Source organism: Gopherus flavomarginatus, chromosome 13 (genome assembly GCF_025201925.1).
Source record: "Gopherus flavomarginatus isolate rGopFla2 chromosome 13, rGopFla2.mat.asm, whole genome shotgun sequence".
Lineage (NCBI taxonomy): Eukaryota > Metazoa > Chordata > Testudines > Testudinidae > Gopherus > Gopherus flavomarginatus.
Window position 1 is genome coordinate 16,625,963 of NC_066629.1, and position 22,344 is coordinate 16,648,306.

At 48.5% G+C, this 22,344-nt stretch overlaps 1 protein-coding gene across 1 annotated transcript in view; it reads right to left on the minus strand.

Annotated features, from left to right (window-relative positions):
• Positions 1 to 6,652, minus strand: part of ADAMTS8 (ADAM metallopeptidase with thrombospondin type 1 motif 8) — a 31,426-nt gene extending 24,774 nt beyond the window's left edge. Inside the window, exon 1 of the mRNA XM_050921567.1 lies at positions 5,655 to 6,652. Coding sequence (XP_050777524.1) covers positions 5,655 to 6,287 — 633 coding nt within the window. The 5' untranslated portion in view covers positions 6,288 to 6,652. The remainder of the gene's footprint in view (positions 1 to 5,654) is intronic.
• Between the last annotated feature and the right edge of the window lie 15,692 nt (positions 6,653 to 22,344).

The following is a 22,344-nucleotide window of genomic DNA, read 5'->3' on the forward strand; positions in this document are numbered from 1 at the left end:
ATCTGAGCCCCAGCTCTGGCACTGATTGGCTGTGCTGCCTTAAGCAAGTCAAAGACCATCATTTTCAAACACACCCATTGCTTCGGGTGCCTAACTCCACCCCCCTTGGGCCTGATTTTCAGAGGCCCCATCGAAGTCAGCGGCAATTGTGGGTGCTCAGTGTTTTTTAAATAATTAAGCCCTAGTCCTTTCCATGCCTCACTTTCCTCAACGGTTAAAAAAAAGCCCTATTGTGCCAATGGTGTTCATCCACCTTTGCAAAGTGCTGTGGGGTCTCTGGAGGAGCCGTGCCAAGCATTGTGTGCCTGGTGCGGGTATTTGCATTTATCACTGTAGAATCTAGGCACGGTTCATCACTGCCTGCACCATCTTGTGAAGGTCTGAGCGCCTCCCAAGAGTCGCTGAGCGCTCCCAAGGCATGTTGAGCGGAAAGCGCTCAGCACTGCTCAGGAGGTGCTCAGCACCTCTCAGGAACAAGCCCATAGGTGCAACAACAAATGCCCACTGGAATAATCTGATTCAGAGAAGTGATGAGAAATAGAGAGCCTTAGGGCCCGGTTCTGCTGTCACCTCCCCCACTGATGTCAGGACAGTTATTCCTGGTTTACACCAGTGTAAAGAGGGAGCAGGATTAGACCCTTGCTGTTTGAGCTAGGCTAACAGCTGAGCTACTTGAGGAAGGATGGAGCAAATGGAATGGACTGAATAAAACTTTGATAGAACTTCCTTAATAGCAGCATAAAATTGATTATAACTTACACTGCTCTGACTCTCCTGTTTCCTCTTATGTAAATCCAACGTCTGATCTGTTACAGCGTATGTAAGAAAATAGCTTCTTACTATAAACAACGCTTTTGACCTTTAATAAATATTTGGTAATTAAAGTGTTGTTATGGGAAGAAAAATAACTATGTAAATATAGTCCCTTCTGTCTCAACATTTTTGCTCCCTGTGCATCTTCCAGTCAGATGTGCTGCTCTCACTGACGCAAACAAGTTTGCATTCCCACTAGCTCAGCAAAGCCAGTTCAGCTATGGGAGCGTGAGCTGGATTCTGAGCCTCCCCCTGGCTTGCCAGTGGAGTTTCAGCTGCAGAACTCTTGTTACAGATCACACAAGAAGCCGAAATAGAGCCGGTGAGTGGGACCATTTGGAATAACCGTCCTGGCATGTGTAAACTCAGCACTAGAATGGAGTGGGATTTCCCGCCCCCCATGTTGATTTTTTTTGACCATTTTCTTTCTGCCAGAAAAAAACCAAAAACCTCTCTTCATCCTGCCCCACAAAATAAGCATCTTGAAAATGATATTTCCCTCCCCTCCCCCTTTTGGGATTAAGCAGAGAAATCAGTAGGGTGGGGCAGGATGGGGAACCGAATGAGGATTACTAGGGTATGCTTTGCCCTAGATTCTCCTCTGAGTTACATCTCTAAATCCTGAGGAACTCCCCTGAAATAAATTCAATCTTGCTTTTGTGAAAGATGATGAGCCAGAATCCAACCTCAGTTGCAGAAAATGGAGTTACGCTCTAATGCTTATGCTCCCTTCCCACTACACAGCTTGGTAACTTCCAATAGTGGATCGGGAGAGGGCCCCCTTCCACCCTTTTACACACTGTCCTGGGATCTCTTGGCTGATAAGCAGCCTGTTTACATGGCTCTCTCGTGGCATCACTTTCCTTTAAACCACGGTAACTAGCTTCTGGATTTGTCCCATAGCTACATCCTTGGCATGTCAGCATCCCATTGGTTCTAAGTGCAGCTCAGTGGCCATGGTGCCATTGCAAGCTGCCTAGTTAGAGCTCGATCACAGAAACCCAGCAAGATCAGTTATTTGGTCAGAGATCTGTTGATTCCACCAGTGTGTCTGTAGACAGCTAGGACCAGCTTCAGTAACTAGCTGGGGACAAATCCTGGAAACCCTACCACTCTTTTCAAACCACTTGTTGCCCATTTGAAAGCAAAAATAGGACATGGAAGATGCAAAACCTCATTACTACTACTATGGTCTGCACTGATGGCCCCTCTCAGGGCTGGGATGGGAAATGCAATGGTGGGGTGACATTCTTATGCAAGGTCAAGTTTTTTTGCCATGGGCTCAAAACCTTAGGTTCTTGCTTTCCGAATGCTCACTGACTTTGTCTGATGAAGAACTGAGCAAACCAGTTAGGACCTTACCATTTGGGTCACAATGTTGCATCTAACAGGACTTGATCTACTGCTATTTTGGGTGTAATCTATTTGGGGCAGGGACTTTGTCTATCTACACAGCACTGCGCACCCTACTGGTATTATATAAACAGCAACAAACAAGGGCCAAAACCAGAGTCTTGCTGAGCACCCTCAAGTCCCACTGAAGTCAGTGGGAATTGGAATGCTCAGCACTTCTCAGGATCAGGCCCATGCATGCTCGGACAATTAGTACAGTGGGGATGCTGGGAGCCATTGAACCAAATCGTAAACCCTGGATATGATGGAAACCACTTCCAGCCAGGGGGTGCAGCCTTCCCACCCCAGCACCTGTGATCAGGTCTCAACTGAAGAGAGCAGGAATGAGAATGTGCCCCACTGGGGACAACATGAAGGGAAGCCTTTGGGAAGGGGGTCAGACTCCACCTTAATCCTGCTGGCTGCTTGCTTACTTCAGTCAAAATGCAGCACATGGGTTTCATCTGGCTACAATTTATCCACGTGTATCCCACTGCTTCAATCTGAGCTCAGTACCTAGAACTACTTGTCTTGTCTCTTGCACATCCTCCCCAGCATGTGTGTGTATACATCCCACCCCCACACTCAAGCTGGTTATGGACCATTCACCATTTAGTATCAACTGCTGCTATCCTACAGACTTTACTGTTTAACACACCATCTCTCACTTCAGTACCTAAAACCACGAGTGGGTCACTCAAGCAACTCGACGACAAACCTAGAATCAGTCCGGCCTTCAGTGCCAGATCCACCCTCTGTTGCAGAATACCCACCACCAAAATGATGGCAAATACCTGCACAAGCAGGTGGCAGGGTAATATACTGAGTAGTGTGGATTCCATTCGGTGCCAGTGATGGCTGGGGTATACATGCCTCTTGAAGCATGGTCTCCTTTCCCTCGACAGTTGGACAAGTCATGTCCCTCTGTGTGCCTCAGTTTCCCCATCTCTAAAGAAGAGGAGAGTGATATTGATCTCCCTTGCAAAAAAACTATGAGATCTGCAGATAAAAAGCACTGTAAGACCTAGGGATTGCTGTTATCGTTACACTAATGGAAGTTACACAGGGATTTCTGGGGGTAGATTGTGTTCTGCTGTCTAAATGTGCCATATGCTCCCAGACAAGAGCAGGTGGATTTCGTGCTTACACTTGTACAATTGCTCACGGTGCAGCTGATGGCCGGGAAGGTGGGTAGAAGTTGGGTTTGGGCAGAGACTATAGGCCAAGGGTTTGAAAAGTGACAGTGCTGGTGACGGGGGCCCTGGCTGAGAGCCCTGGAGACAGACACTCTCTGTCCATAGAGCAGGCTTGGCAGGGCATGAACCTTGCCAGAGAGCACCAGTCCCGACCTGGAGGGTGAGAGGAGAGATCAGCCTCCAGAGCTGAGTCAGTCCTTTGCCTCTCTATTCAGACTGAACACGTGGCCAATCAGTGCCATTGGTATGATGCTACGGGCACGTGAGACCTCGACTTGTAGCAGGCCAAGGACACCTCTTCTCCCATAGAAGAGGGAACGTTTCCCAGGGCAGGAGCACGGGGAAGAGTCTGTTTGCTTCGTGGCATGAGTGTGTTCGTGTGCAGGAAGGGTCTGCGCTAACTGATAGCAGGTGGCGAACCCCAAGCAGGCTGGGGCATTGTTCTGCTGAGGCTTGCATTACTCACCGTGCTAAAGCTTCAAGAAGGATTTCAGTTAATCCCTTTGCTTTGCGGCAGAGCAGTTTCCCTATATATCCAAGAGACAGAGATATTACCTCCTTCTTCCCTCTAAACTCTGTTCTCAGAACCAGGTGAAAAAGTAGCACTTTCTCCTTGGTGAGATGTAGGCCTAGACATGAATCACTCCACTGGACAGAGACACTTCCTTCACCTCCTGCTACAACAGCGTTTCCTACTTCCCCGGCTAGCTCTGTCACGATGTGAAAGGTACTAGCCTATAGCTAGTGACAATGCTGTTACAGTTAAGGGTGAGGGCAAATCCATCGCTAGCTGATCAATCCAGCTGCTCAGAACAGTCTCCACAGTTTTACTTTCAGGCTGAAACTGCACCCTTTGTCAGCTCAATAGCTGCACGGGTTTTGATGAAGCTTTGTTGCACTATCTTTGAATGACTTAGATAAGGAAAATACTATTAGTCTGGTTAAAACACCCCAAATCACTGCACGGCTGTGTGTGTGTGTGTGTGTGTGTGTGTGTGTGTGTGTGTGTGTGTGTGTGTGTGTGTGTGTGTGTGTGTGTGTGTGTGTGAATGCACAAACATCGCTTAACAATAGCTGAGTTTTAAAATGCGTTACACATGGGATGTAGCTGGACCTCAGTGAGGGATGTGCAAGTGATCATGCTCATTACAGGTTTGAAAGCCCACCTTACAGATGCTGTAGATTAACTGAGCATAACCAAGGTTGGAAATGGGTGACAGGGGATGGATCACTTGATGATTCCCTGGTCTGCTCATTCCGGCTGGGGCACTTGGCACAAGCCACTGTCAGAAGACAGGATACTGGGCTAGATGGACCATTGGTCTGACCCAGTCTGGCCGTTCTTATGTTCACCTTCAAGGATCATCTCTTTCATTTGATATCTATGTCACAAACTCGCACTTTAGTGACAGTTAGGATCTGAAACCACTTTAGGAACATTAGTTAACTAGCCTTATGCCAAAAGTACAGAGAATGTAACGGAAGACAATTCACTTGTTTGGAAGGGGGTGGGGGACCATGCTATAGTCTGTCATAGAACTATATCCTTGTTACAAAATTCAGCCAGATGGGGTCAAGACCCTATAGAAAGGGGCTCAGGTTTTTAGACCAATTTCTATAGCAGCCCATTACTTGTCTGATCATAGGATGTTTCCATACAGGTAAGCATCACAACCCGCCCTGGGAGCCGGGGCACTGGCCATGTTTAGAAATGCCCCTGGTCACCAGAAGGTGAATTCAGGTCTCTCCCTCCCCACCTGCCACCCAGTCAGGGTACCCGGAGAGGGATGAGCCGCAGAGCCTTTGCAAAGCAAGCTCCCAAACCGGAACCCCTCAGGATCACCCCTGAGCTCCAGGTATTTCTGCTCCGTGGAGACAGGACCGAGAAGCCTCTAGCCCTTGTGGGGAGCAGCCGGAGCGCAGCGCTAACACCAGGGCTTGGTTTCTGAGCTGAGACAGCAGGTCTCCTCGAAGCTCGAGGCAACAGGCCGGGTTCCTGGGGAGGCATCTCCTCGCCCTCAAGTCAGCGCGACCCCTGAGCGTGGCTGCTCCCCCAATGGGGCTCACGCCCGGATCTCGGATTGGGAGGGTCCCCCAGGAACCAGAGATGGGCTGGCTCCTGCCCCCTCTCATTCCCACGGATGTCAGGTCCCACTCGCGCCCGGGCTGACTCGGTGGGTGTCCCACTTGCGCGGACACGCGCGGAGGGTGGAGATGGACCTGCCAGGGGCTGGGGGAGAAGCATCTTCTTACCTTCAGCTCTTCCCCGTAGAACTGGACCATGGACGCGTCTGCCACCAGCAGCGTCTCCACGAAGCGGGCCTCGGACACGAAGCGCCGGGCTCGGCGGCTGGTCCCCACGGGCAGCTCGCTCCCCACGGGCAACTCGCTCCCGGGCTCGGGCGCCCGCCGCCTCTGGAGTCGGTGCGGCTGCAGCAGGGGATCGCCGCCCCCGAGGGCTGCGGGCTGGAGCAGGTACTCGTCCCCGTCCACCAGGAAGGAGCCGCGGATGCCCCGGCACAGGCTGACGGCCGCCAGCGAGCCGGGCTGCGAGTTGACGGTCCCGGAGTAGAAGCATTTCCTCAGCCCCGCATCGTCTTCCTCTGCCCGCTGGCCCGGCCGGCCCAGGCGCTGGATCTTCAGCCCGGGGGCGAGGAAGCTGGCATCGGGCGCCAGCTGCAGCACGAAGTCCCGGCTGAAGGCGGAGAGGCAGAAGGAGACCTGCTCTCCGCCCCGCGGGTCTGGGATCCTCACCGGCACCACCTCCTGGAAGTCCCCGGGCTGGCGGGGCAGCGCCCGGGCAGTGCCCAGCAGCAGCAGCAGGAGGAGGGGGAAGGCAGGTGCCAGCCTGCCAGGCAGGGGTGGCTCCCGACGGGAAAGGGGCATGGATGCCACGGGCTTGGAACCGGCCAAGTGCGACGGGAGACCCAAGTGCCACTCCCCGGGCGTGGGACCGGCGCTGGGGAGTGAAGCCAGATGCAGTAGGAGAGGGAGAGATTAACGTCGGCTGGTTTAATTACCAGCCCCAGCTCCCTGCACCTTTGCAAGCCAAACACCCAGCAGCTGCAAGTCAGCCGGCTGCTTGGGCAAGGTGCTGAGCCTGAGGGGGCCTGGGAAGGGGGCTTCGCACTCTCGCTAAGAGTTTGCTTCTCGCCTGTCTTCCCCAGGCGCTTCTGGCCAAGCTCGCCTGGAGCAGCCCCTCCAAAGCCTTTGCAGCCCCAAAGCAGGCTGCCGACTTCTCAGTATTTATACTTTCTTCCCCCTCGTTTGACATAAGAGGTTTATTTTTGATCTCGTACTATTCCACTTTCCCCTCCCCTGGGACCCAGAGAAGGAGGAGGAGAAGTGAAAAAGGGGAGAAAAAAAAAAGTTTTGGATGGAAGTGGAGGCCAATCAGGAGGCAGAGGGACCCGCCTCTCCTGTTTAAGTGTCAGCTCCAGCATTCCCCACCCCTCCCCACCCTTTTACTCGCTCCGTATTAACTCCTTCAGCCCAGCTTCTGCCGAGATCGAGGAGCCCGCTCTCACAGCAAGAAGTCCCTGGATTCCTGGCGAGTTAGTCCTGATTTACACGGAGATCAGACGCAGACCCTCCCCTGCCCCCCTAGTTTACACCAGTTTCACCCCCACTGATTCCAGAGGAGTTGCTCCAGCTTGCCATGTCAGAGTCAGACCCTGGGGGCCTGAATCGGCGCCCACCGATTGCAAGGAGACCCGCCGAGAGCAGAATCAGCCCCTTACCTTTCAGGCAGCATTGTCGCCAGGGCTGAAGGGAAATTTGCTGCATCGAGTTTTCCTCTGTAGTCCACAATTACCGCCCCCCCCCCCGCCCATATCAGCCAGCAGCAATACACCCTGTGGGCCAGAAGCAAATGCTAACTGTCACACAGAGAGTGCGGTCTCTGAACAGAACATCACACAAGCAGCTGGAGCCTGATGGTATGCAGGACGCTGTTTTCCTAAAGCCAAAATAAAGACCAGGTTTTATGGACTGGTTGGTAAAGCAGATTCCTAGTGTGTGCCTATGAGAATAAAATGACTCAAACCACACTGCTCCTCCCCCACCTTTTTTAATGTGGTGTGCCGGGTGGGGGGGGGTATTCCTGAAACTATCCCAGCTCATGATGTAGAGAAACAGAAATCACAGCAACCTTGATGGCTGAGGGTCTTTCTAGGGAGTAGCAGAGTCCTGTAGCACCTTATAGATTAACAGATGTATTGGAGCATGAGCTTTCGTGGGTGAATACCCACTTCGAGTGGGAGTCCTAGATCTGGAAGCTGCAGAGGCAGGTAAGTCACCTGTTAGCACGTGCCCAGCAAGGAGAATGCAAAACACAGCTCCAACAGAAAGCAGCTATTCTTGGCTGGGAAAGTTCTTAGAATCAGGCAGCACCTGTTGTGAAGGCAAGAGGGAAATAGACCCCTGTGATATATTTCTTTCCTTCGAAGCCCCCTTTCCCACTTAGGCCCAGAGATACCAAAGCTTTGCATTTCTCTTCCGCCCCTTATTAAAGATTCTATGGAACATCATCGCTGATGCTCCTTCTGCAGCCAACCCTATTTGCAATGGGCCTCATTTTAGCAACGTGCACCATCAACTCTCATGGGACTCAATGGAGTTGCAGATGCTCAGGATTGCGCCAAAACTTCCTTTCCCCTCCAGTGCACGAGACCCCAGCGCTCAGCCAATCTAACCTGTGTTTTAAAGTCTAACCCTTCAAATATTTGAAAGGCTAAAGTGGCATTTTGAAGCTCTAGGTACCAGGAAAATAAGTTTTATGGCCAAGACTTGGGAGGAGGGGGGACAGGATCATGGTTTACAGGCTATTTTCCCTACACAAATGTCGTAGTGTGAGGAGTATTTACATCTGCCCCTCTCTCTGATGGTCTCTATTTAAAAACCACATCTCTACCTATATAGTAAACACACAGCAGTGTCTCCAAATAGAGTGCTACCCAGGGGCTAAGTTTCTAATTACTGCTTGTCTTTTTAAAAGGAGCTGTAAAAACAACATGGTGATGATCCATCTGTGACCTCTCTCTCTGTGGCTCAATATTAAACGTGCTCAGTTTACAAATAATGGTTCTCCCCCACCCCGCCATCTCACTGTTGGATCTGAAAGTCAAGCTGGGGCCCCTCTCATTCACCCATCAGCATCTACAATAAGTAGGCTGCTGCTGGATCTGAGCTGCTAATCCTGTTGCTTATGACAGATGAGCTAGAATGGACTCAAGCACACTCTCTCTCTGTGCTTCGGAGGGGACAGAGTACTAAGATGTATATTTATTTAAAAATAAAAACAAACCCAAGGAGGCCAGTGGCACCTTAAAGCCTAATAGATTTATTTAGGCATTAAGCACTTCAGATGCGTGGAGTGAAAATTACCGATGCAGGCCATAAATATATATTTTGTAATTAAAGCCTGCAGGTATAACTCTGCTGGCACATGGCTGGGTGGTGTTAGAAGAGGCCATTTTTACATGGTGATTTTTCTGAAATAATATCACTTTCAGAATCACTTCACATTTCTCAAAGTTACCCCAAAAGTAACAAAGTTCACAATTGCGACACGGCCCTTCTGTAGTGTCCTTCATCCAGGAAGCTCAGCACACTGATGGTTAGCAACTCACAATGCTGTTTTGTGAGGTCCATATTCTCATCCCTGTTTTCAAGAAACCAAGGCACAGATAGCTGACGTCTGACAGGGTCACGCAGAGAGTCAATGAATAGAACCCAGGCCTCCTGACTGACTCCTTTTCTCTGAGGATAGGCCATCCTTGTCGTTAACTCTCACTGCCCTAGCATACATCCATATAACATGCGTAGAAACAAATGTGACTAGGGTTTGGTAGAAAGGAATTTGAGGATAATTTATATTCTGTTATGACCCCCAGCAAGCTTGACTATGGCAATAACAGCTACACAAGGCACAAGGGGAGGGGTGGGGGGACATCTTTCCAGTAGGATGCAGCTCATTTCTTATCCATGCCTTTGACCACATTTATATCTTAGATTTTAAGTAGCCCTGGCCTGGTTTTCATTAGTGGTTTTGTCTGCAAACAGTAGCTCGTAGTTTTTTGTAGCTGATACAAGTCTCTCAGGACTTGTTAAAGGGAGTTCTAAGGAATGCTTTGGGATAACAGAACCAAACCTGGTTTTCACCTCCGGCGTCATGCATCGTCCTTTCACAGATGAGGAGCAGATGAAAAAACAACCCCCCCCCCCGCCCTCAAACCCACTGACTTCTCTGGAGTATTTGTTTTTTGTTGTAACCCTTTCAGATCCACTTTGCAAACCACCAACTGAGGATAGGAGTTTAGGGTTCAATGCCAGTCTCAATGCAGTCAGTGGCAAAGCTCTTTGATTTCAATGAGAGCAGGATTAGGACCTTAATTTCCATGAGAGGGGTTGAGCATATATATAAAAGCATCTAATTAATAATCAGTGTGAGTTTAAAGCCCCTTTGAACAAAATGCTTGCAAACTCTTTCCCCTTCCCTCATCTCCAAGCACCTGAATCTATCACTGCGCTGAGCCAGGAGACTAAGGAACAGAAACCTCAGGGAAGCCACCACTATTTAAAAACAAAGAACCCCAATTCTAAGGTGCTGCCTCCTGGGGGAGTTTTGTTTCCAGGATCGGGCCCATTGCACCTGCTCTCATGATTCTGTAGCAATGAAAAGCCTCCAGTATCTACTGATCACTTTCACCTGTCACCTATGATACACTGTCTTGGGTCACCTGCCTGATTTGGAAGATGAGTTCTGTTTTGTAGCACTGACCCTGGTTAATTTGCACTCACTCCTCCGCCTTCCCTGTGCTGTCTAGTGACAACATCTAAGCACATACTGTCCTACCACTCCAAAAACAACCGCTAGATGTCAGTGCTGTTTTATCCTCTCTTGCTAGTGTAGCTAAACTCCTGGGTCAGGGGAATAGTCAGTGTCTGATAGTCTGTGTGAGATGAAAACACATTCTGTTATAAAAAGGGTTGGCGGGTAGCATTTAGTCAACTGAATTCAGAATCTATCCATCCATCCAGTGCTAGACAGATCATCTGCTTGCAATCCAGATTAAATTACCTTCACTCAGTGAGCACCACTCTGTGATTTGACTAACGCTTGGAAGTGTGTTCTCTACTGAATTTGCAGCTGACCCTCAATATTCCACCCAACTGACTGTGTCAACAATGATCAGCCCCGGGAGACAACTTTTCCCATGCGGGAGAAGAATTTCAACAAGCCTTACACTGCAAATATTGGCTCAAGGCATCTGGAGTCATAGGATGTTGAATCTAAGGTTTTCATTCAGGCTTGTAGCTGACAGTGAAGTGTGCAAATAGAAAAAAAGAAAAAAGAAAAGGATAGTGAATTATTTGTGTACACAGGGCCTGAGTCTGAGTTCTCTTGCATGGTGTGAGCCCAGAGGAACTCAACTGAAACTATCAGAGTAAATTTAGAGTAACCGAGAACAGAATTTGGCCCAATCTATGTAAATATTGTATCGCCTAAGGTTGAAATAATACACTTGATTAGTTTTCCTTTTAAACAAAACCCAGCTGGTAGGAACACATCTCTTTAGGAAAAGATCCATGGACAGAATTTGTTTCTTGCCTGATTATTTTCTAGTATGCTCAGTGAAACAGAGTCATAAACATGTGAAACTAAAGTTCAGACATGTTGACAGCTTAGCATTTTCTTTAGCTAACTTGTGAAAAAGAATTGTGGCCTTGATGAGCACCTGTACTGCTCAAGGTCAGGCCCTAATAAGTGGGTGAGTATCATACACACACACCACACACACGTATTAAATACTCAAATCATGTAAATTTGGCCACCAGAGGTCACCCTTGATTTATAAGTACTGTTAATTTAGACTATAAATACATAGCCCCCTGCAGTATTATGCAAAGAATCATTCAGACTTCTCCTCACTATAATGACTGAGTCTATTTATGTGTGTCAGTTTAGGGCCTTGAAATTGGCTTCAGTTAGTTTTTAGAAATACATTTATACAGAATTACAGAACTAAGGATGATATTATCGGCCTCCAGAGGGCAGTCTTGATTGACTGTGGTTTCAAATTATTTTCCACACTGACAGTCCAGTCAGTGGTACCCTTATACACAGGTATGAGAGTGTGCTTTAAGAAGAACAATTTTAAAGCTTTCCAAAAAGCCCTAAACAATAGCCCCATCATTCCAACTCCATTAGTCACTTACAAGGAAACATGCTAAGAAAACATAGGAGGACAATCTTGCGGTTTAAGCACAGCCTGACACCTCAGGAAACATGGGCTCAAGTCCCACCTCTGTGACCTTTGGCAAGACAGTTTAATTGCTCTGTGCCTCAGTCTACCCTCTGTGAAATGGGGAGAATGTTTCCTTTCTGCCTCTTGTCTGTTTTGCCTATTTAGACATAATGAAATGAGGTTATTAGTATTATGGCAATGCCTAAGGACAACAGCTGAGATCAGGGCCCCATTGTGTTAGGCTCTGTATAGAATAAGAGAGAATGTAAACTCTTCAGGGAGGAACTGTGTCGTCTCTGGTACAATGGGACCTCACTCTTGGTGCCGTCTTAATGCCTATAACTGACAATGATACATTCCAACATTTCTGGACACAGCTAGAGTACAACCTGAATTTACCCTCACACTGCTCCCGGAGTGAGGGATGTGCTAAGAACCCCCATTTTTCCGATATGGAACTGAGGAACTTGATGAAAGCCTATAGCAGAGCTGGGACTTGTACCAGAGTTTCCTAAATCCTTGGCTAGAGCCCAACCACAGGAAACCCATTCCACTCCCCTAAGAATTCTTCTTAGCTATTTTCATCATCAGAGCTCCAAATGTGATACAAAGCAGGGCAGTATTATTAGTCCCATTTTACAGATGGGGAAACCAAGGCCCAGGATGGTGAAGAGATTTGTCCAAGGTCACCCAGCATGCCAGTGTCATGCATAGACCCTAGATCTCCTGAGTACCACCCTAGTGGTCTATCCACCAGGTGCACGTACTGGTTTATTTTCACATTGCATTTCATACTCTTACTTTTAGTCCCCTTTTACACTACGATGGAAAAGTCGCATCTCTTCCTCCCATGTTTCGCCCTTTCCCCTGCTCAGTATTTCTTTCTTCAGAAAATTTAGCCCTGGAATGACACTGAACTCCTCTCTTCTACATGGTAACAGGCCTGGAGATGGGTGAGAGAGAATTGCACTTTATATGGGCTTCTTGGTGCTTTTACTGTCTCTGCTGAGATGAATGAAACATGCTGGTGATTTTGGGGACGTGCATTAGACACCAGGCTGAGATGTGGCAACTTGTTCCATACATGTCTTCACATACTCCTCACACAGCAGTTCCTTTTGGCCACTACGGACTGGTTCTTGATTTGACTAGGTCCCTTAGCCATGACAGATTTCTTAGCTCACTCAGTCCCCCCAGGCTTATGTTTCCTATGGCTCCTGAGACACATAAGCTCTGCTTTGTTTATCCTCATCGGCAGCTCTGATGCTGCCAAGCAAGCAATGGCCTGACAGGTTTGTGAGCCTTCTCCCGCTGCTGGGTGACTCCAGAGGATGTGAGATGGAGGGGCAAGGCACATGGCATGAGTGGCTCCTGACTGGATTATTTCAGTGATGGATCCATGGGCTAGCCCAAAGTCTGGCTTTGCAGCTGCAGGGCAAGCCATCTGCCTCCCACAGCATAGTGGCACCTGCACCATGCTGTTGTATTGCCATGGTCTCCTCCCCTGGGCCCTGAGATCCTCTCCACCCATCCCAAAGCCGCAGGCAGAAGGCAGCCAGGCGGTAGGGCAGTAGCAGAAACCAGACTCCAGCATGAACTTCCCCAGCTGGGATGGGTTCCTGTGTGGGCCTTTCACTCAGCCACTGGGGCAAGGAGGTGCTGTTCCCAGGCATGCAAGTTTTGAATGATACAACAGGGGCATCATCGGGTGAAACCCTGCAGAGCTCGATGAGGGAAGAGGAAGGGCAAATCCTACTTGCTAGTGAAACCCAGGGACTGATGTAACCACTCAGGGCACGAGAGGCTTCTTGCCCCACAGCAGCAGCTAGACCTCAGCAGCAATGTCTCCTGTCCCAACTCTGCAGCTCCAGGGGGAGACAGAACAAATCTAAGGACACATCCGCTAGTGGACAGGTCAGGTGGTACTCACATGCTTTCCTTCCCTCCCCACTTTCTTTCCCCTCCCCTAGTCTCCTTTATTTCCCCTAACTTACTTCCCCTCTTCATGGAGCAGGAACCCTCCTCCATTTATTCCCCTGGGGCAGATTCTCCTCACCTCTGAGCATATTCCTCCCCCATCTCTCTTCTCTCGTGTCTCCGACTCTTCTTCCCTTCACCTCTTGGCTACTCTGCAGCAGTTCAAGTACGTGCAAACAGGAGGGGCATTCTGCTTCTTTCCCTTGTGTGATCCTGCTCCACAGCCCCCTTCCTCATGCCCTGGGAGCACAGCATGCCTCCAGCCAGCTCCTCTGCCTCAGTCCCTCTGACCCATCCACACAGTTTGAACCTGGGGGCCAGGAGCAGAGAGGTGAGCCCCAGCCAGAGGAGATGGGGAGCCCCCCTGCAAAATACATCATTCAGCTAAGACAGATCAATTAGGGAGCAGCTGAAATGTGACTCTGCCTTCAGTTTTAACACTGAGCAGGGGTCACAGATTGACCCGTGGCTGAGAATCCTGCCCATTGGCAAATACCTCCAGTACCCTATAGCCCAGGGTAAGACTCTTACAAGGGGCATGGTTTGGGATTGTGGGACAGTCTCCTGCCTACCGCAGAGGGAGGGAGAGACATGTGGGAGATGCTGCCTGTTGGCAGTCTCAACGTCAAAGGGCCCTCGTTTAAGTCAAGCTCTGCTCCTGCCAGCACAGATGTGTTTGAGAATTGTACTTATTTCCCCTTATGAGGGGCCAGACTAGGCCATAGCAGGTCTGAGAGCTCAGGGGATGCTGGTGGACTGCAGAGCTGAGGTTGTCATGGCGCAAGGCCTCCCCAGAAGGAAAGCTGTAGGGCTCCCCCTAATCCTGTTTCTCACAGGCCTGCCAGGCCGTGGGTTTGGTTCTGAACCTTAGGGGAAGGGGATTGGAGAGTGAGAGTCTGACTAGCAGCCTCCACCGCAGCCCAGTCCAGCCTTTTTACACAATGCAATGTACTGGCTGGTGCCTATGGGTTCCACTGTCCCCAGAGGATTATTGGAGATAAAAAAAATCAGTGCAGCTACCCCGACAGCTAAGGATGATTCTCCCACAGACAATGTATAAAGGCTTGTGGGTTTATCTGCAATACCCCATCTTTGATGCCACAGGTACCTGGTTCAGTAGTCAATCCATCTGCACTGATCCATTACAGGGTTGTACCTGGCTGTGGGATCCATCTTGTTTCAGGAAGAGCTTTGCCTGGCTTGGAGCGTGTGCGTTCACCAACATGCCCTGCTGCAGGCCCAGAGGAAGTAAAAGTGTTGTGCCAGGTGGCAGATCTTACTTAGCCTCACGTGTCAGGCTACTGTGGAGCCAAAAGGCTGATGCTCCGTTTCCTAGGCAGAGTGCGAAGCCGGGAGCAGAAGAGTTTAAGCATTTTTTTTGCAGACTTTCCCTCCACTCACTTGGCTGAAATGTCAAATGTCTAGCACTGGAAAGAAAGTTTTGCTACACCAGAGATCTCTGTACTCAGGCAGCACAAATCTGCACAGGACAGATCTTTCAGACCAGAGTTGGCTGGTTCTAGGCCATCTGATTACAAAACTTTGCCAGGAGCTGCAGAATACTGTCTGGTCACTTGGTTCTGGCTTCGGCTCCTCTTTAGTCCCAGCAGCCACATCCCCGATGTAGTGGGAAGAAGCAGGTGGCCTAGTGGTTGGGCACATGATTTTCAAGTCTCCGCTCTCCTACAATGGGGAAAGTCAATATGTAAATTGGGGGTAAATAGTAGTGCCTTACCTCACTGGGGCGTTGAGGATAAATTCATTAAAGATTTGGAGGTGCTCAACTATGGCACAGACAGCCGCCAAATAAGTATCAGTTTCAGAGTAGCAGTTGTGTTAGTCTGTATCTGCAAAAAGTACAGGAGTACTTGTGGCACCTTAGAGATTAACAAATTTGAGCATAAGCTTTTGTGGGCTACAGCCCACTTCATCAGATGCATGCAGTGGGAAATACAGTAGGAAGATTTAAATACACAGAGAACATGAAAGAATGGGAGTTACCATACACACTATAAGGAGAGTGATCAGTTAAAGTGAGCTATTATCAGCAGGAGAGAAAAGAACTGTTTGTAGTGGTAATGAAAATGGCCCATTTCCAGCAATTGACAAGGAGATGAAAGGAACTCTGTGTGTGCGTGCGTGGAGGCGGGAATAAACATGGGGAAATAGTTCTGAAGTCAGCTACCAATGTCCAATACTTCCCCAGTGTTATTTTCCACATAGGTAGTTGCTGCAGGGATCTTACATGTTCATGAAGGGGAAAGAGGTGGGCTGTGCCAAGCCAGATAGGAGGGGAGGAATCTCCAACACAACCATTTTACTGAGAGAGAGAGAGAGGTTGTATGTTATGGTGCTGGATTAAGTCTCATGAGCCATCGACTCACTCCTGGGTCTGCCACAGACTGTGTGACCTTGAGCAAGTCCCTTAAAGTCACAGTTGCTCAGTTCCCCTTGGCCAGGGCAGGAAGCAGATGCTGGTCAGCACCCTATGAAAAAGCATGAGAATCCCTGCTCTAACTCTGCTGAGTTATAGACTGACAAGGAACCAAATCATTGTAGAACAGCTTGCTCAGTCCATATGGGTCTTTGGATTGTGAATCCCCATTACACCAGGTTTATTCCAGAAGCGTAAACTTTGGGCAACTTTTCAGACTTCCCCAGCTCAGGAGAGTTGCTATTTCATGAGCACAGTATTTTTGGTTTTGTTTTGAACCTGAGCTACACTCTGCATCCAGCTTTCCAGCAGGGACATCCTGGGGGAGGTTCATTAACCTGGAATGAATCCTGTATAAAACAGGTGTGTGCAGTATCAAGGGTTGTAAATCTCAGCATTGCATATTAGGGCTCCAGTACCAAGTCCACCCTGTGGATGCATTTTACATTAAATACCTGCATGATGTTTTGCTGCTGCTGCTTCATTGGCAGGCATTTTACGGACAGATAATTGAGGCCCAGAGACTATGTGACTCTATCAAGGTCTCCCAGGATGTTTGTGATAGAATAGAGGTCTCTGGAGTCCCAGGCTAGTGCACTAACCCCTGCGAAACCCTGCTTCTCATGCAAGTGTTTGATCAGAAGGGCCACTACAGAAAAAGCACCAATCTGCAAAGATCAGTCCATTTGGAAGGACAGTTCACCTACTCATTGCTTGTCCCACGGCCAACAGAACTGGCCCCCTGGGCCCAAAGGAGGGTTGAACCTTAGAAAGATTTGGGGTTCCAGAAAAGAGCAGTTGGATGCTTTGCTGAAGCTCAGTTGAACTACATGCAGCCCTCAGGCCTGCCAAGCTGGGCTGGAGGTGTGATAAGAACCAACATGCTTATGATATTTAGCTATTTCCAGATTGAGCACCAGCCAATGCACGTGTGACAGAAGGGTACCTCTAAACAGTGCTGAAGCTGTGTCAGTCCCAGGACTGATAAGGTGGGGGAGGTAATAGCTTTTATTGGACCACCTTCTGTTGGACACACACACACACACGTCTTTGAGCTACACACAGGGCTGTCCCTAGCGGGCTTCAGGCCGAAGTGACAAATCAGTCACTTCTGGGACCCACTCATAACTTCCAAGACTGACTGAAGGGCCCAGAGTAGTTGCCCCGATTCACTGAACCCAAGGGACAGCTCTGGCTACACAGAGCTCTTCAGATCTGGGAAATGCACTGAGTGTCACAGCTCAATACAAGCTGGAGCAGATTGCTTAGCATCAGTAGGTAACACACATTTAAGGACCCATTCCAGGTGAAGGATCAGAGAGGTAGCCGTGTTAGTCTGGATCTGTAAAAGCAGCGAAGAGGCCTGTGGCACCTTATAGACTAACAGACATATTGGAGCATGAGCTTTCGTGAGTGGATGCATGCATCCGACGAAGTGGGCATTCACCCAAGAAAGCTCATGCTCCTATACATTTGTTAGTCTATAAGGTGCCCCAGGACTTTGCTCTATTCAAGGTGCCCATACTTAGACATTCGCAGAGCTATACAGAAATGAGACTTCCATGCTCTAGTTCCCAACAGGCAGGGAGCAGGGAATGCCACTTGAAAAATAAACTGGTTTGCTCATCCCTAGCCTCCATGTACAGGAGATCCGGAAGGGCAGAGACCTATGGAGCAATAGGAGAAATTCCTATTTCTTCCTCAAAATAGTTGCTTAGCAGGGTGGCCCACTCGAGGGGAATTGGCTGTCTTAAGGACTTTGGTACACCAGGGAATTCTGGCATTGCTGTAGTTTCACTAATGCAAACCCCTAATTGTAGATGTGCTGCACGATGTACACAAGTGACATGCATTAGTGATGTTTACTCCACTTTTTATAGCAGCATGATACACTAGGGTTTGGCACAAATGCAGCTACAAGTGTGCAAAACATCCAAGCATAGACAGGACGCACACCCTTTGGGGACTAAGTTTAAGTGATTCCTGTGTTAGAATTACTTTTTAAACTAAGAATCAGGTGATTCATGTAGGCTTGTCCTTCAGTAGAGGACAAGGCCCTGTATATTTACACTCTACTCTGGTTCCTAATCAGTTGACATTGATTTATTTACGCAAATGTGTAACTCTCCCAGGCCAACTCTGTGTATATCTGCAGCTTTCACATGCATAAAATAGACAGGTAGGCATCAGTGTATTTATATGGCCCCCTTGTCACTGTGGTATCCAAGCGCCTTACAATTATTAGTGTATTTAGACACCCACAAGAACAGAGCAGTGCTATTACTGCCATTGCACAGAGAGATTAAGTGAGCAAGAATTGCTCCCAAGTTTCCCCATGCCACCTAAGCTCCACACCAGTGTTGTTTGGCCAATATCATGGGCCAGAATGATCGCTGCTGCAAATTCTCTGACTGCTTCAAATTACAGCAGGGATGGGTTTGGCCCTAGATGTATAACTACACCTCCAAACAGCTTGGTTTGATTCATCCTCTCTCCCTGGAGACAGGATACTCCTTCCTGACCAGGTGGTCAGGACAGAGCTCCTGGCTTAGGCAGCAGGGAGAACTGTTTGTCCAATTGGCCTGCAGTCCAGTTTCTGATGTAGCCAACATGACAAGTGGGGTAATAAAGCCAGAACTTCCTCTGCTAGAACCTTGCCACTCTATCTTTGGCTTCGAGTACTCTACCAGGCTATTTTAAACTACTTCTTTTTGGACTGCAGCTTATGGGAGATACTTGGGGTTCCCCCCCACCACCCAATCATTTGAATTGCAAAGTGGCTTCAGAATGTTAAACAGCAAAAAAATTTCTCTGCCTTTGGCAACACCTCAAAAGGAGCAGAGAGAGTTGGGAGAAGGGCTGAGGAGGAAGCATTTGAATCCAGAGCAGATTTAAAATTCTACATTAGGTTGGGATTTTGAGTTTAAAATGAAGGCAAGTGTTCATGTTTGGATCCAGTGCTTCCCAAGAATAGCTAGTGAGATCTGGGCGAGTTCAGCATCATCTGAACCAGATCTGGAAAACAACAAAACAGCTCCTTCTGTGTGTGGATACTATCTATTTTAGATCGTACCACTCCCACTTGCAACCTACAATTCAGGGCTGATTCCCATCAAAGAGAATGGAATTACTGGAGTGTAAAGCAGCAAAATCCAGCCTCAAGTGCCTTGAAAGAGATTTACTGTGCAATCCAATCAGTGCATCTTTCTCCTGTTTCTTGTCTTAGTTGATTCACAGAGGCACCTACGAAGGGCATCATGGTGTTTGCAGTTTACATAACACCAAGAGATACCATTTAGATTTCTCTTTACTGTACCTTTAAGGTAACAGAGCCTCTCTGCCAGCGGCAGGTCAGATACCAGGGACCATTTTGTGTTAGAGGTCACATGCAAAACGATACAAAGAGAATCATTGCATGTTCTCTTTGACTGGAGGCGAAACAAGAACGAACAAAGATAATCTGAAATAAAAATTCCATTTGTGACCCTATGAGCCCCTCAGTGCCAATTGGCCAACGGCCCACTGTTCTGTAATTCCATTCATTACACCAAACACATTTCTGTCATAGTTATCTGTAAAGAGTGTCATGTGAAGTAGCAAATAAGAGCTGGTGATGCCTCAGTAATCTGGAGTACTGTGTCCAGTTTTGGGCACACACTACAAGGAGGATGTGCAACAATTGCAAAGAGTCCAGCAGAGGGCAACTAAAAATATTAGGGGGGCTGGAGCACATGACTTATGAGGAGAGGCTGAGGGAACTGGGGTTATTTAGTCTGCAGAAGAGAAGAGTGAGGGTGGATTTGATAGCAGCCTTCAACTACCTGAAGGGAGGTTCCAAAGAGGATGGATCTAGACTGTTCTCAGTGGTAGCAGATGACAGAACAAAGGTCTCAAGTTGCAGTGGGGGAGGTCTAGCTTAGATATTAGGAAACACTATTTCACTAGGAGGGTAGTGAAGCACTGGAATGGGTTACCTAGGGAGGTGATGGAATCTCCATCCTTAGAGGTTTTTACGGCCTGGTCTGACAAAGCCCTAGCTGAGATGATTTAGTTGGAGATTGGTCCTGCTTTGAGCAGGGGGTTGGACTAGATGACCTCCTGAGGTCCATTCAGGCCCTGATATTCTATGAATGTTGTTGCATAATGATGTACACAACCTTTTATCCTCCATTGGTATATGTGCTGGAAAAATGGTCCTGAAATTTTATTTTGGGGCAGGCTTGATAAACAAGTTTTAGACAAAGATGTTGATTTGCCTGTGTCTATAATATAAACTGAGCATGGGGACACCAGAGACAATGGGCAGTTCATTTGCATCGGAGATAAACCCCAGTTATGAGGAGAATGAGGGAACAGCATTGTGTTAGGACATCCAGCAGTCTGAACCCTAGGGGTCATCTTGACACTTGAGACAAAGAATGCTGGGAACTGCAAAGAAAAGCAAAAGAGCTTCTTAAACCATCACTGAGAGATCAGCGATCCTTGCATGTATGGCTGGCTTCTCCTACCACAGGAGAGGCAGGTGTTCCCTTCAGAGATTTGGGAATCTGTGTCATCAAGGGGACTGGGTTGGAAATCACAAGAGCTGGGTTCTACTCCCAGCTGTTCTACTGCCTGTGACTTACAGGTAAGTCACTTCATGTCCCTGTGTTTCAGTTCCCCCCCACCCTATGTAACATGGGTGTAATACTGCTGTCCCTCCTTTACATAACAGCAGTTTAAGCGCCTTGTATACTCCAGTAGCCACTAGAAGGCCCAACCAAGATTAAGGGCCCCAAATCTGTGGATGAAATACACTGCATGAGAGCTAGGTGTTAGCTCCCAGAGACCACCTCCTCCTCCAGCAATGTCCAGTATCTGACTGAGGCATCAAAGGCAGGCATGCAAGTGATTTGACTGACTGCGCAATGCTTGACCCTGTGTGTGATCCCTTTTCACCTCCGAGGAATTCTTACAGCAACAGACTGAGATATCCCAAGGGAAGAGACACACATGGAAGATCTCCCCTGCTTATATATAAACTACTCTCTTCAGTAGTGAAGCCATCCGGGGACAATGTTAACCGCAGATACATTAGAGGCAGGGCATGAATATTCTCTTTAGCTGTCTCTCAAGAGAAACATCACTACAAAGAAACCTGTGTCTTCCTTATGTTTTTCAAGAGCATCCCAGCAGCAACAAGACACACCTGCGCTGTCATCAGTGTCAGGCTGAGAGACCCTGTGATGCGGGGTGCATAGGGCAGTTTGCAGCCCCAAGGTATTAGGAGAAGGTGCTGGACCTGTTCCCTTCTTTTGCCTTCCAATAGGCCTGTCGAGAGTTTAATCCACAGGCTATTTCATTCCCCTCCTCTGTCCAACTGAAAGGACAGAAGTTACCCTCACCTCCTTGTATATTAATTGGGGTGTCAAGGCCATTGCACAAGGCACTGGTAAAACCTCAGCTGGAATACTGTGTCCAGCTTTGGTCACCCATGCTGTTCTTTGTATTGCTGAAGCACCTAGGAGCCCCGCTCATGGACTTAGGCCCCTGTGTGCTAGGTGCTGTACAAACAGAACAAACAGACAGTACATGTTCAAGAAAGGCAAATTCAAACAGGTGCAGGTACAGAAAAGAGCTATTGGATGATCAGCACCAATCTCACAAGGAGCAGATAAGAGCACTTCACCTTCATTTTACAAGGCTAAACAAGCCAAGCGGGGATCTGATTGCTCTCTGAAAATACATCAGGTGAAGGTTACAGGGAACATGTACCCGCCTGCAGCACAGGCCCAGCTCACCTCAGTTGCCCCTTTATCTGCCCATTCAGAGGAAAAGCATCTTTCAGTGGCAAATTCAAGCCCTTCTATTCATAGGGATGTGCCAGAGGCTGCAGACCCCTCAGGGCAAACACAGCTCCTCCAAACCCCCCACTCCCAACATAAAACAAGGTTACACCACAGCAGATCTTCAGTCCCATTTGAAGGCCACCATTCCCAACACAGCCACCCGCCAGTCATAAGCCCTCTGTCCTACTTCCTTTAGCTCCTGTTCCAGGGCTCCACCCCCCACAGAGAGCACCAAGACCCACTTCTTTCCCAGGAGTTTTCTCCTTGTACCCTAAGTCAAGGCTCCTGCAAGATGGCTCCCCACAGTATTTCACTTCCCAGTCCCCTCACTGGAGAGGTCTACCTCCACTCCTGGGGACCACCACCCCTAAACCAACCCTTTGCTTCTAGGCCTGGCATGCACAGGCTAGGTTGGTTCTTCCCCTTACTCCTCAGCAGAAGCCTTCCCACAACTT